At 45.6% G+C, this 18,557-nt stretch overlaps 1 protein-coding gene across 6 annotated transcripts in view; it reads right to left on the bottom strand.

Annotated features, from left to right (window-relative positions):
* TTC27 (tetratricopeptide repeat domain 27) overlaps window positions 1-18,557 on the bottom strand; it is a 676,116-nt gene that overhangs the window by 398,619 nt on the left and 258,940 nt on the right. For all 6 annotated transcript variants that reach the window (XM_088474427.1, XM_088474426.1, XM_088474429.1 and 3 more), the window contains one exon: window positions 12,973-13,075. In XM_088474427.1, coding sequence (XP_088330553.1) covers window positions 12,973-13,075 — 103 coding nt within the window. The remainder of the gene's footprint in view (window positions 1-12,972; window positions 13,076-18,557) is intronic.

The raw sequence follows: 18,557 nt of genomic DNA, 5'->3' as shown, positions 1-18,557 counted from the left end.
AGGAACTTGTACAAAAGTGGAGTTATAATTTACCAGTCATATACTAATTAGAGTGCAGTTATATTACAATAAAAAAAAAACTGAGTTTGCAACTTAAAAAAATGAGTTATGGTAAAACTTACCTTTGTTAACTCTCTTTCTTTGAAGTCTATAGGATCCACAGGGAGACCTTGGGGTATAGGTGGTGGTTGAGGACCGGCCACAACGCAGTTAAAGCTTTCAGCTCCCAGGATGCATCGGTCCATCCCCCTATACCCCGCCCCCGAGCCAGAGGCACCTCAGTTCGTGACAAGCCAAAGGCCGGAGGAGGAGGAGAGAAGGAAGACTGGTACACACAAGAATCACACTCTCACGGAGTAGGAGACGGGAAACCGGTGACCGGAACCATAGCCCATATGAAGCCAGGTGCACTGTGGACGCTATGGACTTCGAAGAAAGAGAGTTAACAAAGGTAAGTTTACCATAACTCTCATTTTCTTCTTCAGGGTACATAGGGCTCCACAGAGAGACCTTGGGAATGTCCCAAAGCAGTCATTTAAGGTTGGAGACACTTATGTGCATCCTGAGGAGAATCCGGCGCCCAAATGAAGCATCCTGAGAGGCAAATGTATCAATGGCATAAAACCACAGAAATGTATGGACAGAGGACCGCATGGCCGCCTTACAAAGCAGTTCAGCTGAGGCGCCACGGTAAGTTGCCCACGAATGACTCACAGAGCGAGTAGAGTGAGCAGTAACAGTAGCCGGTACAGGAAGGCCTGTTTGTTGGCTGGCCATCTATTCTTGTGAAATCCATTGAGCACAAATAAGGAGTCCGATCTCCGAAGGGAACTGGTACGGTCCATTTATATCCTGAGGGCATGGACCACATCCAAGGAGGCCTCATCTGCCGATAGGTCGGTTGATTGAAAGGCCTGGACTACAATTTCCTAATTAATGTGGAAACTAGTAAATACTTTAGGAAGGAAATCAGGGCGAGTCAGAAGCACAGCCCCGTCCTGATGGAATATCAAAAATGGGGAGCGACAGGAGAGTACCCTTAAATCTGACACCCTTCTGGCGGAAACTATAGCCAGAAGAAAAAGAGTCCTCGCTGTGAGCCACTTGAGTTACACAGAATCCAGGGGTTAAAACAGAGGACCCTGGAGGGCACGAACCACTACTGTCAAATCCCATGGAGCCACTGAAGGGACAAAGGGAAGTTGTATACGGAGGACACCCTGGAGGCAGGTGTGGACATCCGGAAGAGGAGCAAGTCTACGATGGAACCAAATGGATAGAGCAATGACATGCACTTTCAGTAAGGAGGAGTCCAGGGTCCAATCCAGCTTGAAGGAAGGCCAGGACCCTGGAAACCCTAAACACTTGGGGGGTCGTAGCTTCTGGTACGACACCATTGGAAATATGTATGCCACACTCTGTGGTAGATCCGAGCAGAGGCTGGCTTACGCGCTCTTAGCATAGTTTTGACTACAGAGCTAGAGAATGCTTTGGACCTCAGGAAGGATGTCTCAAGAGCCACGCCGTCAAAGACAGATAACCCATGGCCGGGTAAATGCAAGGACCCTGAGACAACAGGTCCAGTTGTTGAGATAGCAGGAACGGAGTGTCGATGGAGAGACTCCGATGATCTGAGTACCAATCAGTGATCACGCTGAGTGGCAATATACTGTATATGGGTCCCAGGGACCTGCCACTTTAAAAAATGGGGGAGGAGGTGGAGGGGTAGGCAGGGACAAGAGAAGGGGCTGGGTGCCACTGGGTATTAAAGGGGAAGAGGAGCTTTAGACAGGTGGAGGTGGAGGGGTAGGCAGGAACAAGAGAAGGGGATGGGTGCCACTGGGTATTAGAGGGGAGAGGAGCTGCAGACAGGTGGAGGAGTAGGAAGGGACAAGAGAAGGGGCTGAGTGCCACTGGGTATTAGAGGGGAGAGGAGCTGCAGACAGGTGGAGGTGGAGGGGTAGGTAGGGACAAGAGAAGGGGCTGGGTGCCACTGGGTATTAAAGGGGAGAGAAGCTGCAGACAGGTGGAGGGGTAGGCAGGGACAAGAGAAGGGGCTGGGCGCCACTGGGTATTAGAGGAGGAGAGGAGCTGCAGACAGGTGGAGGGGTAGGCAGGGACAAGAGAAGGGGCTGGGTGCCACTGGGTATTAAAGGGGAAGAGGAGCTGCAGACAAGAGGAGGTGGATGGGTAGGCAGGAACAAGAGAAGGGGATGGGTGCCACTGGGTATTAGAGGGAGAGGGGAGCTGCAGACAGGATGAGGTGTAGAGCTGGGGATGAGGAGTAAGCAGGGAAGGCAGGGATTAGAGGCAGAAAGCCGGGGACAGCTGAGGCCAGGCGCGCTGCTGTACTATATCAACACATTTACAGCAGGCACCTGGCTGGCTATTGACAGAAACTGTCACTGAGGGAATGTCTCCAGAATGCAGACAGGGGGCAGGGGGCGGGGCCTCATGTCTGCATGGCATGCACTTCTACCTGGACAGCGGTACATCTGTTATCCCCCCCCCGCACCACATAACACCAAGCTCACCTGCAGCGCTACCTGCTGTAGGGCGCTGGGTGTCATTTTCAAGCCGGTGACCAGTTCGCGGTCTTCACGCCGGGGAGGGGAGGCGTTAAGCAGTGTTCTTCGCGCCTGGGAGGTAAGGCACCGGCGGCCCGCAGTGTTCTCCACACTAGGGGAGGGGAGGCTGCCCACAGTGTTCTCCATGCTGGGGGAGGGGAGGCAGCCCGCAGTGTTCTTCATACAGGGGAGTGGAGGCGGCCCGCAGTGTTTTTCATGCAGGGGAGGGAAGGCGACCCGCAGTGTTTTTCATGCCGGGGCAGTCCACTCAAGAGTCACGCTGGCATCGCTGAGTGAGCTGCTGCTGCAGCATCTAGGGGCGTGTAACGGCTGGCTCCACTTCCGTTTTGTTGTCTCCCCTGCAGCCAGGCCAGGGGAGACATCAATCATGTAACCAGGAGCCAGGGAGTGGCCGGCAGTGGAGCGCGTCCACGGGGACTCACCCATTCTGAAAAAGTGAGTCCCCGGACCTCATTAGTGGGTAAAATACGCGCTATAATGTGTATGTGCGAACACTGACCTATGACATCCGTGACAAACTGGAGGCACCAGCAGGACAGTGCCTCCGTCTTAGTTGAACTACCAAAGAACTCGAGTAAGGAGGAGACTGGAGGGAATAGGTATGCAAACTGGAAGGTCCACTTCACTGATAATGCGTCTACAAAGGTTGCCTCTGCATCTCTTGTTCTGGACCCGTACACTGGCAGTTTGGAATTGTGTCGGGAGGCCATGAGGTCCACCTCTGGGAGGCCACATCTGCTCACTAGGAGTTGAAAAACCTCTTGGTGAAGAGCCCATTATCCGGGATGCTTGTCGTGATGGCTGAGGAAGTCTGCTTCCCAATTGAGAACTCACGGAATGAACACTGCAGAGATGGCCGGGAGGTGACCCTCGGCCCATGTCAGAATGCGTGACACTTCACAGGTTCTGGGCCAGTATGAGGGACCTGTAGACAGGTCGAAGTTCCAAAATGTTGGTTGGCAGGGTTGATTCGACCGATGTCCAGCGACCCTGAAAGGAATATGGACCGGTCACTGCGTTCCAGCCCCGGAGACTGGCATACGTTGTTAGGAGTATCCAGTCCGGGATTCAAAAGGGGCAACCCTTGCCTGTAGCCATCAAGAGAGGGACAAACGCACCTCCAGAGAGAGCACCATTGTCTGAGCTTTGGTCCGATTGGGGTAACCCATTCCACCTTGAGAGGATCAGCCTTTGCAAAGGCATGGAATGGAACTGAACTTATTCCGCCATGTCGAAGGTGGATACCATGGATCCCAGAACCTGCATTGCTGAGTGGATTGACACCAGACGACTGTGGAGACATCTGCGCACTCTTAGTTGAAGTGTGGAGATCTTGTCTGATGTCAGAAAGATTCTCTGATCCTGAGAATCCAGCAGGGCTACCAGATGAATCATTCTCTGTAAGGGATTCAGGGACGACTTTTTCCAGTTCATTAACCATCCGTGCTTGTGAAGGAAAGCAATGGTTAGCCGCAGATGGCAGTGAAGCACTTCTGGGGACCCTAAGAGCAGGAGGTTGTCCATATATGGTAACAGTCGGACATCCTGACAATGCAAGTGGGCCGCCATGACAGCCATAATTATGGTAAACACCCTTGGAGCTGTGGATAGTCCAATGGGCAGAGCCTGAAATTGGAAGTGTTGCTGTAGTATAGCAAACCGGAGATATTGCTGATGTGAGGGCGCTATAGGTACATGTAGGTACAGTAGGCGTCCTGAATATCCAGAGATACCGTAAAGTCCCCAGGCTCCATTGCTAGGATGATAGAGCATAGGGTTTCCATCCTGAACCCAGGTACCCTGAGGAATTTGTCAAGGGATTTGAGTTTGAGGATAGGCCTATGAGACCCATTCGGCTTTTGAACCAGAAACAGAGTAGTATAGTAACCGGTCCCCCGCTGAGATAGCGAGACTGGCACCATTACCCCTGATTGCAGGAAGGACTGTATGGCTTTCTGGATTTGTAAGGCCTTGCTTGGGTCTGAAGGAGGGCCTGTGTAGAAAAACTGGTGGGGTGGCCATCGTAGACATGAGAGGGCATACCCGTGAGAGACGTCTTCTCTAACCCAAGCATCCGTGGTGGTTTGACACCAGAACTGGGCAAACTGAAGAAGTCGGCCTCCCACTCTGGGATCCCCCAGAGGGAGGCCCGTCTCGTCAGGCTGAGGGCTTATCCTCGGATTTTGAAGCAGGGCGTCTGGTGGTCCAGGTCTGCTTGGTCCTGGGCTTGGCGGCACTTTTTGAAGCCGACTGCCTAGGAAAGGACTGACCTTCAGGATTTCCTTGAGGATGAAAGGACCTAAAATATGTAGTCTGAGGCTTTGCAGTAGTAGTTGCTGAAGGCAGAAAAGCAGTTTTCAATGCCGCCAATGTGGTTACAATCTTGTCAAGGTCTGGGCAAAACAAGATCTTCCCATTGTAGGGTAACACTTCTAGGACTTTCTTGGAGTCTGCGTCCGCCTTCCATGAGCGTAGCAACAGGGTACGGCGGGCAGACACTGCCGTGGCCGAAACTCTGGAGGTTAGGAGATTGGCATCCAATGTCACTTCTCCAATGTAAGAAGCTGCATCTAATATTTGAGCAACGAAAGACATCTAATCCCTAGAAGCATCTGAGGGAAAAGAGTCTTCAAGCCCGTCAGCCCACCTCTCTATAGCTCTAGCCACCCATACAATAGCCATGGTCAAATGGGCAACAGCCCCTGAAAGAGAGTATATAGATTAAAGGCAATCTATCCATAGGGTCCTTCAAAGAGGATACTGTAGGGATAGGCAACATAGCGCTTTTAATTAAATGCGTAACATGTGAATCCACTGCAGGGGGAGTCTCCCATTTTGAACAGTGAGCTGCAGGAAATGGATAACAGGAGGTCAGATGTTTTTGGGGCTGAAACCTCTTACCAGGCCACAGCCAGGCTGCCGTCATGTGTTCAGCTAATTGATCCGATAGAGGGTATTCTGCTGCAGCCACTTTCTTTTGTTTAAACAGTGGGTACTTTGATGTAGGGGCTGGCTCGTCATCTTCTATTAGTAAGATGGATCTAATGGATCTAACAGCTCACACCAAGGCAGGAATATTAATTTTAGACTGACTCTCGTCCTCCCCCTGAGGGGAGTCAGTGTCAGAGAGATCAGCATCTTCTGCCTCCTCAGATGATACTTCAGAATCTGAGAATACTTCAGAATCTGTGTGCACTGTGAAGAGGTAGCCACCAGACTCTGTACCGAGCTAGAGAATATGTTTACCCATAGAGGGGGCACAGGAGGTACCTGTATTACCTGAACCTGCTGTGGCAGCCCCAGAGGGGGAATTATGGCCTGCTGTGGTAACCCCATAGGGGAAATTACAGTCGGTACCACTAGGTGGTCCGCAATAGTAGCCAGCTCCTGAGAAAAGGAAGCCCAGGGAGGCTCTTGTACAGGAGCTGGGGGGTCTGATGGGCCTGGTGGAGTATAACATTTAACACATAACCCATCTTGTATCAAATCCTCCTCACTTAAGCCTGCAGCACATAATTTGCATGATTGCAGTATGGGTGCAGATGCTTGCTTGCTACTCTTGCCTTTGCTAGATATAGCTGTAGAGTAGTATAGTACACAATACGGCACTGGGTATAATGCAACCACTGGTTATGTAGGATACAAGTAGGAATGCAATATATTGATCCTGTCTAAGGCTTGGGCAAGCTGCAGAAATGCACAGCACAAATATGGAACTGTGCAGTAACCAACTGTGTGTGACAACCTTTATCAATACATTTTGTGAGGTACTGGGAAAAACCCTGAATACACCTGTATGTTAGGGCAGAAAAAAAGGGAAAGATATATACTGACAGTATAGAGAAATAAACAGACAGGCAGCACTAGCATAAGTCACATACAATGCAGAAATACAACATAACTGCAGAATGGCACTACAATCAACTACACGGATTCTGTGTTCAGTGACTCAACATCTGATAGGCTATAGCGCTACATAACCTGACTCCAGGGAGAGGTATGTAGGGGGACCGGACCCTGCTTTTCCCTGAGAGAGCTGTGGTTGAGCCTGGAGAAAATGGCCGCCGGAGACCTCTGAGGGGGTGTGGTCGGGGGAGGATAGCAGTTCAGAAGCGAGATCTCAGAGGACTTGCGCCCTGAGCTGAGGGGAGGGGGCGCTTTAATTGGGAAAGCTGACCTCCCCATGCTGATTTTTTAACCACTGGGATGCTGGATTCCCGCTCCATATGTACCCTGGTGGTCTAGTGGATCACTGTGGACAAAGCCTGTGTTTGCTCTCAGCTCCTCCAGTCTGTCCCCTGAGACCGGAGATATGACTGCCAATCCGCGGGTCACTGCAGTGTTGAGCGAACCTGCTGCTCGCTCAACAGGAAAAATATAAAAAAAATAAAGAAATCATAAAATAAAAGCTTCTTGGCCTGCCTAAGCAGCCCACTGCATAAGGGTGACCCAACTCCGGCCGGGCACCGACAAAACTGAGGTGCCTCTGGATCGGGGGCGGGGTATAGGGGGATGGACCGATGCATCCTGGGAGCTGAAAGCTTTAACTGCATGGTGCCCGGTCCTCAACCACCACCTACACCTCAAGGTCCTCCTGTGGAACCCTATGGCCCCTGAAGAAGAAAATTAGGTTTCAAATGCTTTACTGTTTCCAAAATAGATTTTAAGCACTTCAATATTTTATACTACTTTCCAACAATGAAATCATGTAAGTTCAATGGGTGTAGCGGGTTGGGTATGATGCCGTTGGTCACAATACAGACAGCGGCATCCCGACAGCCAGAATCCTGACACCCATAGGAAGTATTTTTCTAACCCCTACCTCAACCCACCCTCCCAGGTGCCTAACCCTAGCCTCCTCCCCAGTGCCTAGACCTAACCTCCACCTCCCTGCACCCTAAACCTAACACCCCAACCCGATGCCTAAACTTAACCTCCACTCCTACTGCCTAAACCTAACCTCCCCCTCCCCGCACCCTAAACCTAACACTCCCTACCTGGTGCATAACCCTAACCCTCCTCCTAATGCCTAACCCTAACCCCGCTACCTAACCTCCCTCTAACACCCCGATACTTACCTTCGGGATGCCGACAGTCGGGAGATGCTGGTGCCGGGCTCCCGACCTGTCGGGATGTCGGCGCTGGCATTCAGATCGTCGGCATCCCGCATGCCAGGATGCCGACTACATCCCGGTGTAGCAAGCTTTGTATAAAACATACGGAAACTGTGCCTTCGCTAATAAGCAGGCATTTCAAATATGTATTAACTATGGTAAACAAATTACTACTTATATGGAACAGACAATGTTTACAAACAGACTGACAGAGTGTACAAACCATTGATCTACAAGCATCAGCAAAACATAAATACTGTTTTTCTGGAGTAATCACTTGTAGGTATGCCATTAACATGTGGATGCTTTGTCCACTGGGTAATAAGAGACAGGGTTCCACACACACAGACTCACTTCTTAGAGATCATCAGGTATGGGTTCCTGTGGAGGCAGTAACGGGCAATAGAGGTACCCAAAGTGAATCAAATAACTGTGATAGCATAAACTATAGGAACAAAATGAAAATAAGTCACTCTGCTATAACTTCTGCTTATGTTTCATATGTATTTAATGTTAATGCTTTGCCGACAGCATTTTCATTGACACGCAATATCAGAAATCAGTTCTCAAGAGTGGGGCCTATTTGCTTCTAGATAGTTAAGCTGGGTTCACACTGACAGATACATTGGCCGATATATCGCATTGGCTGTGCTGCACAGCCGATGGACAGATATGTCTGTAGACATATCTGTCCATCGGCAGGTATGTGTACGGGTGACAGACTGCCTGTACACACACAGCAGCAGCGGCAAGGAGGGGGACGGGACACGCCCCCCCACCCGCCGTGACTCGCCCCCTGGATGCCAGGACCTGCAGGCAGACTCAGATGATGGTTGTTCAGTGTGTACGAACAACCATCAACTGCAGATATATCTGCAGATCTGTATAGTGTGTACCCACCATTATTCAAAACTCTTTATAGCTCTTCCAGCGACTTCACACATTGTGTCTGTTGCTGCTTTTTGCTTGCAGCCTGTAAAGGAGGTCTACAGTAATGACCCAATATGCACTCAGTGCAAGCTGCTAGCAGCAAATCGTGTGCAATTGAATCTGCTCCACTGATTTTACTCTAACACTCAGTGACTGCATCCTCTTTGTGGGAGTTGACATTATGTCGACACCACAATGTTGACAGTTATGATGCAAAATTGTTGATATGTCAACATTGAACATGTCGACATCTAATATGACGGCATTCTGCATTACGGCTAGGGTTAGGCTGTAGGAGGTGAGATTTACGGTTAGGTACTAGGGGGCGGTTAGTGTCAGGCAATTATGGAAGGGTTAGTGTTAGGCTGCTGAAGGGGAGGGTTAGCATTACTCACCCCCGGAACCGCTAGATGACAGTCGTAACCCACCATCCAGAAGACACTGCTGCAGGTAAGCAAGCGCAGCATCGGAAAACACTGTTTAATAGACATTCTAATCATGTCGACATTTCGTCATGAATGTTGAAATTACAGCAATGCTGACGCGATGAATGCCACCAAAATATACCAAACCCCCAAAAAGTCACTTAAGTTTCCCCTAACGAAGCTGTGGTGTTTCATCAAACATATAAGGGTCACACTTATAAAAACTCTGTGACAGCGCATTTAATCACAGTAACGTTACCTCTCTGCATCCACTAGCATCCCACCTGTGTTTACTAAGCTGTGTTGCCCAGTGATAGCGTCCATCATTGGGACTCAGTAGACCAACCTCTAAATCTGTACCTCCTGGAAGAAGGGATTGTAAAAAAATCTAAATAAAATATACAATGTTGCTTGGTATGAAATAGGTGGAGTCTATAAATATACAAGACAGGGACTGAAATAAACAATAAAGTTGCATTTATATATTGTACTTTCCAGCAATGCTAGAACACATTGCATATTAGGAAGATTCCAACTAGTATAAATTCTGTCTCAAATCACTAGAAAGTTGTTGGAGCGCAAAACTATATGTTAAACATATGTTAAACTACATGCAGCTCAATCTGAAAAATGTATTCCCTTTTTTAATACTCTCCTGCCTCCACCATGAATAAATCAGGCAGACGAACCCTGCGAGAACTTTGTGGAGACGAGAATTAACCCAATAGGAAAAACAATCAGTGCATCTGATGAGCACATTCTCGGTCCAATTCCAAACACTCTCACATATAGAGCGGGGAATGAAATATGAAAGGTGAACTATTCGAAATAGAAAAAAAAATCTGTCAAAAAAAAACTTGCCAGGACACAGAAAGTAGCACAATAAATATCAGGCGCTTTCTGCACACAATTATACTGAAAATAAAAAGGGGATAAAAGTAATTCTGATGTAATCTATAGAACAGCCACGTCTCCAAATATTGCTCTACTAAGGCAGGCACAGCCTTTATGATAAATGCTCTAGGAGTCCTCTGTACACAATGAACTATGTTTCGTCCCCATCCCTTAATTTAACACATTCTCTATCTTCCCTAATAGTATCCCAAGAGGATAGTCATAAGTTAAGATTTTCTTTTTTCTATTTTCATTATGTGAACTGTAACACTATTTATGTTCTGTTAAATAGATTACTGAAAGACTATTTCATGCCTTTTTTTATATCCCACTTTTATTACTGTAACCCTTTACTAACAAGCCAATCATCATGAAGCTCATTCGCAATTTTGAATGTGGCTATTAAACTAATTTTCTTTGCCTACACTCAGATCAGGAGATATGGCTGCAGTTAATATACAATTTCTCATTCTTCTGGGACCTTTTCAGCCTCAGAGTAGAATGAGACTCTATGATCAATGTTACTGGTAATTTTGAGGATGTGAAGGTCATGAAGACTACTATTGACACTTTTCAAATCAAGATGGCGTTGGTCAACACTCTCACAGGAGGAATATTAAGAGAATAAGTAACACAAAAGTACTTATCGTAAAATGAAACAAAGCAGTTATACATAAATATACATCCCTCTTACTGTATATCCAGGTGAAAGGTAACACCTGCTAGGAATTTTTAACAACGACATAAAAGACACCTACCACTCTCAATTATTACAACCTCTGATGTCCATGATCTAGCAAATCTGATATTTAAATAGATACACCCCATAATCAATGGTAGCTCTGATGTGTAAGCATGTTCCTGTACTTGGCATTTTCATGGATCAATAGAACTAGATAGAAAGTAACATAAATCTACATTTGTAAGCAGTGCCGGTGCTAGAGTGTTCGGCATCCCCCTGCAAACTACACATTTGCGCCCCCTCCTTCCCATATTCTATAAAGGGACAGCACGACGAAAGAAAGGGGTGTGGTCTCACAAGGAAAGAGCATGACAACACATTAGTACCCCCAATTCAAATTACGCCACACAATAGCAAAATCTTATTCAAATTACACTGCACATAGTGCGCCTAATTCATATTACACCACATAGTAGTGTCCCTTATTCACGTTAAGCTACACAGTAGTACCCCTTATACACATAATGCCCACAGTAGTACTGCCCCTTATACACATAATGCCCACAGTAGTACTGCCCCTTATACACATAAAGCCCACAGTAGTACTGCCCCTTATACACATAATGCCCACAGTAGTACTGCCCCTTAAACACATAATGCCCACAGTAGTACTGCCCCTTATACACATAATGCCCACAGTAGTACTGCCCCTTATACACATAATGCCCACAGTAGTACTGCCCCTTATACACAAAATGCCCACAGAAGTACTGCCCCTTATACACATAATGCCCACAGTAGTACTGCCCCTATACACAATGCCCACAGTAGTACTGCCTCTTATACACAATGCCCACAATAGTACTGCCCCTTATACACAATGCCCACAGTAGTGCCCTTTATACACAATGCAGACAGTAGTGTCCCTTATACACAATGCCCACAGTAGTGTCCCTTATACACAATGCCCACAGTAGTGCCCCTTATACACAATGCCCACAGTAGTAGTGCCCTTTATACAGATAATGCTCACAGTAGTAGTGTCACTTATACACAAAATTCTAGTGCCCCCACATTATGCCAATGTGTACTCACAGGAAGCAGCATCAGGCACCCAGCTGAGCAGAGAGAGCCTCAGAATGAAACTCTCCCATGAGCTGCTGTTGATCTCCAGAGGAGGGTCAGAGGAGCATTTGATGGGCTCCTCAAATCAGGGCTCAGCACATGCTCCTCTCACCCCTCAGCACAGTCTCAGGGGAATTATTACCCAGTAGAGCATTGCCACAGTCCAACTTGGGGAATCAGCAACAGCGACGGTGAATTGAGACTGAAGAGCAACGCTTCAGGGTACCTGTTGCCGGCTCCGCTGCTTGTCATACAATTTGACAGGCGCAGCGGAAGCCAGTAGCAACAGTGGACTCAGCAGGCTAGCGGAGCCGGGAGAGGGCCTTTCCTGCCCGGCGCCTCCCTACATTGCAGAGTGGGTTGCACCGGCCCTGTTTCTAGGCTTCCAACTGTTGCAGGGTTCTTTTGGTTTTAAAACAGAAAACTGGTGTTACATGTACGATAATGGCATCCACAGTGCATGCAGCAGATGCCAGCTGTCCCGACACACAAGGTAGGAGAATACCACCCCATTTTATCATGGTAAGAAAAAGATGTTGCATTTCCTCATTCACAACATATCAACAGCTACTGTAATTCCAACTTCCAATCTAAAAAATTAATTTATTGACCGTTCTTGATATTATCTTTAATAAAATGTGCATATTGATGAAAAGAGAACACTGAAAATATCATGAATATACTAGTAAATGTAACAAGTTCACACAAACACCACATTTACTGTCCTAATACCCTAGACTCTTTTGCTGCCCCCTCAATTACTCTAATTCCTCAATGTACCATCTGTGGACCATAATTAACTACATATACAATTGATTAAGCTAGGCAGAAAAAATGGAGCAAGATATAGTTTAATTCATAAACAAGCAACTTCTCACCCCTCCCAGTAACTCTGTCACCCCATTCCCTACGTGGCCATTCCACAATCTGGAGCTGTTCGTATATCTGACACAAACTAATCTTAGAGGATAATTCCATTTTCAAAAATTGTCTTCCATTGAGCAAATTATGGGCAAAATACATATTTGCCATCACAACGTAGTATCTGTAAACTTTAGATTAGAATATACAGCAATTAATGTGGAGTAACACTGTTTTGTTTGTTTACTCTAATTAACAGAAACTGCTACAGAATGTTACCTTAGGGCTTTCTGATTAGCATATTTCATTTGTGTCATTGTTTTTGCAGATCATCCTCATCTGAACCAACCTACCTTCATCTATACTGGTTTGTGTCACAGCAAACAGTTCAGGAGATCGCTCCTCTAACAGCAACTGGTGAATGTATACACATCTTAGCGTCCAACATGGTAACACCTGAAAGAGAAACATACACTTGGAGATTAATGATTAATTCAAAAGTACTATAAACCATAAAAACACACAAAATATTTTTTTAAAAAAATGGACTCAACATGACTCTTGCGCACACTACATTGTGAGCAAGCTTCACAATGACTTGAAATGTTACATTTGCTTCAAATAAACCTGTGTGTTTATTGCAGCTTCATCCAGAATGCAGTTGTTACTGGTCTGCTTGCATTTCTACTCTTCTGGCAACTGGATAGTAACATACAGAGTGCCCATTCATATATACAGTTAACTGCAGCACATATATACATTCAACTCACAGCCAAGATCTGCAAAAGCACAGTTTGGCTTCCAGTGTGGTCTAATTTAAAGCCACAGTATTTACCACTCATAGAAACGGCTTGGTTAAAAGTGTTTATGCCTGCGAAGCCTACCAAAGTGACTTCTCCTGCAAACAACATATCAACTCTTGTGAGACAGGTTTGTGGCGTTATATCACACTCATATATTATGCCTGTGGCTCCCAAACTTTCCTGAATCTTGGCACCCTAGAGTATCAGCATTTTTGTCATGGCACCCCTAGGCCTAATGTTTCTTATGAAGAAGTTCAGAAAAAAAATATTTAATGAAGAAAGTTGTCCTTACCAGTTACCCTTAGGTTCAGTTGTGTGGTGGTGACCAGGGATGCGCTTCGGTTTGTCACACATTACTGCCAGCCACAAGCACTGGTTTGGCCTATCAAATTTACCACAAATAATATATGGTCCTGGAACACCAACCCATGGCACCCTATTTTGTAAACCACTATACAGTACTATGCTATAAACAGGAGATAAGAGTATATACATATTAACATTCTATAATTAGTAATATAATGCCTTATTTTTCTTCAGAAAAAAATACTAAATAATGTTAAAGGAGCAATTTTACTCCATCAATGTACATCCCCACACATCCGAATGATACATCAATATCAGTTGCCATTACTCTGGCTCATAACTTTCTATACCTTAGATAAATCTGAGTATCTTGTCAGGGCTGAAACCGTAAACAAATACCTCACAACATTCCCACATTTAGGATACTCCCAAAACTTGTCCTGCTCCACCAATACTATGCAATTTGAAGTAATGCCGTGCTCCTCTACTGTAGGGCAACAGGCATTTTTTCATTTTGCGGAAGATACATTTTTCTCATTAGCGCAGCCTCTTTTAAGGTGAGCTGTCAACCTGCCCGCAAAGAAGGCAGCCACTTGAGTTTTATGCTTCAGTAATGACAATGGATCCGAGTGATGATTAGGAGTTTGGCCACAAAAGGATTGCCCCCAAACAACTCTGTTTTTAAACAGACAGGAAATAGTAAGCATGCTTGATTTGGAGTACGGTTGAACCATTAGCATAGCACTAAGTGAATGCTATGTGCTTCCCCTGGCAAAATTAAATTGCATGTGAGAATATATAGGGCTGAATTCAATTTACCCGCAAAAACTTTTTTCACAAAAATGAATATCGTGCAATCCTACTGCTGAAGTTTTCACATGTGCAAAAACTCTATAGACAAAAACCGGCAAACTGTTTTCACCATCTTAGGGCAGTTGAAAAGTTGTAGAAAATCCCTATTTTTGTTTAAAAATATGTGGACTTGGTTCAGAACCCCTTGGACCCCCCTCCCTCTAATGATAAATTAGGAAAAAAAAAATTTTTAAAGTAAAACAAAAGATGGCTGCGCCAACACTACCAATTCTACAGAATGCTATAATAAATGAATTTACTTACCTAAATATATTATATATATATACACACATGCAACTCATAATAAAACAATGACAGGAATTAATTTTTAAAATGAAAAAATAAAAAAGTAAAAATAAAGTCTTACAAATGATCCGAGGATTTTATAAAAAAAGCCTGTACTGTATGTCAGAATATTGTCTTGAATGCTTGTATTTAGATATGGATCTGCTGTAATCAGTTGAGAACAATCCGGCACAATCAAAGTCACTGAACATACAGTATAAATAAAAAGATTAAATGGATGAAATCCAAGGTATATAATAGTTATTTGTTATGCCGGCATAATCGCAAATCGCCACATTTCTCCCAAGACAAATGATATGAAATATTTTTGATGAACAAATTATTGAACATGTTAATGTAATATTGCATTGCTTTGTCTCTGAATATTTCCAATAAAAATTATTTTCAAAAGCGCAACAGACTATGCTGGTGCCATATGAGTAATTGTTAATTAATATAATTATATATATATATATATATATATATATATATACACACATACATTATAAATATATACAAATATATATTGTGTATGTATATATACATGAGGGCTAAACAAGCTTGGTCATGAAGTGGTTAAACATCTCTGACACAAACACACGCGCATACAAGAATAGGCCACTACCACACAAATATTAATGAAAAATACCGGGAGCTATTTTCGAAATGGAATAAAAGCACACAGAAATCACTGCTACAGAACACCGTGCTGATATGACGTAAAACCATATCAAGCGACTATAGCCAACGTATAATACATTTTCCCATGTGGTCCGGTTTAATAAGCAAATTCATGCATTATGCTGAACTAAAATCTCCCTTTTCACTCTCTACCTCATTTAAATAGAAAATCAAAACTTTAGGAATTCTATCGCATTCTACAAAGACCAACATTGCCACAGTGCAATTTACACTTTAAACAGCAAGGCATCCTTCGTATTCTTTGGAATATTCGTTTTCTTTTATTATTTTTTCGACTAGCCTAAGGCCACATAGTCATGAGCAGAAAATTAAAGCAGTATAAAATTCTCAATGTGAGCCTACTATAATTTGTATTCTACTGGAGTATTCCAAGGGCAGCAGGCAGAGAGGTTTTGGTTTGAAGTGAAAATCACAAAATTACAAGATGACATACCTTACTTAAAGCAGGTCAGCACACATGAGAGCTTGGTCACAGCACAAGCATATCACAGGCTGCAATGTTATTAATCAGGGGTGAGCAGCTGTAAGTGACAAGCGGCTGGACTTTAATATGACGGCCTATCAAGCCTATCCTGAAATGCTGCTGAGACTCATTTTATTGCTCGCCCTTTGGGGATCATGTAGTTTAGTAGGCACATGTGGACATCCACATGTCAGAAGACCATAAATATTTGTAAGATCACAGTCCCTCCATTTCTCTTGTCTGCCTGGGGCCTCTTACTCCGTAGCAGGGGTGTAGTCAACTAATCTGTGGGCTAATGAAAAACCCTGACCCAGGTTTTAACAGAGATGAAGAAACAAACCTTTATAACCTGCTATACTAAGACAGAGTACAGAGTAGAATTTTAGACCACAAATATCATACACTGGTGAACACCAATCATGTTCATCATTTCATGTTACAGTATTATATTCTTCGTCTTCTCTGGTCACCTCATTGCGAGCCAGCAAAAGTGAATACATTGCTAGATACCTGCTAAGCTTTTGAAATAGCGCACATATACACTGCACCCTAACTTTAACATGTTGTAAACATACATATAGAAGTATCTTGATATGAGGTGGTGAACAAGGGCAAACATGAAGACAGACCCAAGGCTGGGTACACATTAGACAATGTGCAAAAAACGCGATGATTGTCCCTAGAACAAACAATATAGTGCGTACACGCTGTGCAATCCTTCAAACGACCAAACAATACATCCTGCACCGTTTGGGCGTTTCATTGTTACCGATATAACGTTAACATATCTCCTGGTCGTCCGGTAGTGCGTACACACTGCACAATTTGTGAAAAATCGTTGACGATATCTTCAGATTGAGCAGCACGTATGGCAGATCTGAAGATGCGACGGATGACACCGGGGGAGAATGTATAGTGCGTACACACTGCACGATTTATTGTTCCGATCCGATGGAAATCAACAAATCGTTTAAAAAATCGTCTCTGTACCCAGCTTAAGATAACCATTAAAATATATGTTTTAAAATAAGGAATTTTTCCTAGTTTATATGGCGGTGCCGACGGCTTGTGGAGCTTGCCACTAGGTTCTGTAGCCATGGATTCTCTTCCATTTCAGTATATTTGATCTCTTTCCTATAGGACTGCTCTCAGGCTTATTCAAGATCTAGAAGCCACACAGCCCAATAACTTGCGGGCATCACCTAGTGGCAAAAAAGATGTGCGATACCATATGGGAGCAAATGGTGACAGTTTTACCATGGTCAAACCTGAGGCCTGATAATATGAAAATGTAGGCAAAGAATTATGGGCAACATCATAGCAATAAGTAGCTTGCTGCCTCACAGCACGGAGGTCCTGGTTTAGATTACCATCAAGGCACTATTATTATCCTTTATTTATATGGAGCCACAAGTGTTCCGCAGCGCCTTACAAAGTACAGAAACAAATAATTTGACAAGCGACTTACAGTCAGGGCCGGCGCTGCCACTAGGCAAACTTAGGCAGCTGCCTAAGAGCGCCGGCCACTGCAGGGCAGTAGTGTGGACCGCACATAAGTGCAGTCCGCACTACACTGCTAGTATAACAAACACACAGCCGCCGGCAGCTGTGCGTCTGTATTAGTAGCCGATGAGAGTCAGAAACTCTCAACGGCTGCTGCGCCCCACTGCCAGAGCCGGGCAGGAGCTCACTCATGAGCTCCATCATCCGGCTCCCGCAGTGGGTGATGGGAGAGACGTCATGACGACTCTCCCATCATGCAGAGCGGGCCGCCCTGGGAGGACGCCGGACAGAGGAGCAGATGCCGAAGCGGGTATTAAGGTAAGTGGAGGTTTTTGTATTTTTCGTGTGTGTCTGGCTGGGAAGGGGGGGTGGGGCACTGGGGGGACTACTGCTGGTGGTACCACTATAGGGACACTGCATAGAGGGGGATTACTACTGGGGGTACTACTAGGGGCACTGCACACTGGTGGGACCACTACTGGGGGACACTGCATAGAGGGGGATTACTAGTAGGGGTACTGATGGGGGGGGGGGGGGACTGCTACTGGGAGCACTGCTGGGGGGGGACTGCCACTGGAGGCACTGCTGGGTGGACTACTACTTGGGGCACTACATAGGGGGGGATTACTGCTGTGGGGGCTACTACTAGGGGCACTGCTACTGGGGGCACTACTACTACTGGGGGCACTGCATAGGGAGGGATTACTGCTGGGGCACGGCTGCTACTGGGGAGATTACTACTGGGGGCACTGCTGGGGGGGGACTACTACTACTGTGAGCACTGCATCAGGGGGACCACTACTGGGGGCACTGCGTAGGGAGTGTTACTACTGGGGGCACTATATAAGGGGCACTGCATAGGTAGGGGACTACTACTGGGGACACTGTATAAGGGGCACTATATTGGGGGCACTGCATGGGGGTACCACTACTGGGGGCACTGCATAGGGAGTGTTACTACTGGGGGCACTATATAAGGGGCACTGCATAGGTAGGGGACTACTACTGGGGACACTGTATAAGG

The sequence above is a fragment of the Taudactylus pleione genome, unplaced genomic scaffold (assembly GCF_031769625.1).
Source record: "Taudactylus pleione unplaced genomic scaffold, aTauple2 ptg000154l, whole genome shotgun sequence".
NCBI lineage: Eukaryota > Metazoa > Chordata > Amphibia > Anura > Myobatrachidae > Taudactylus > Taudactylus pleione.
This window is presented reverse-complemented; position numbering and strand designations above follow the sequence as displayed.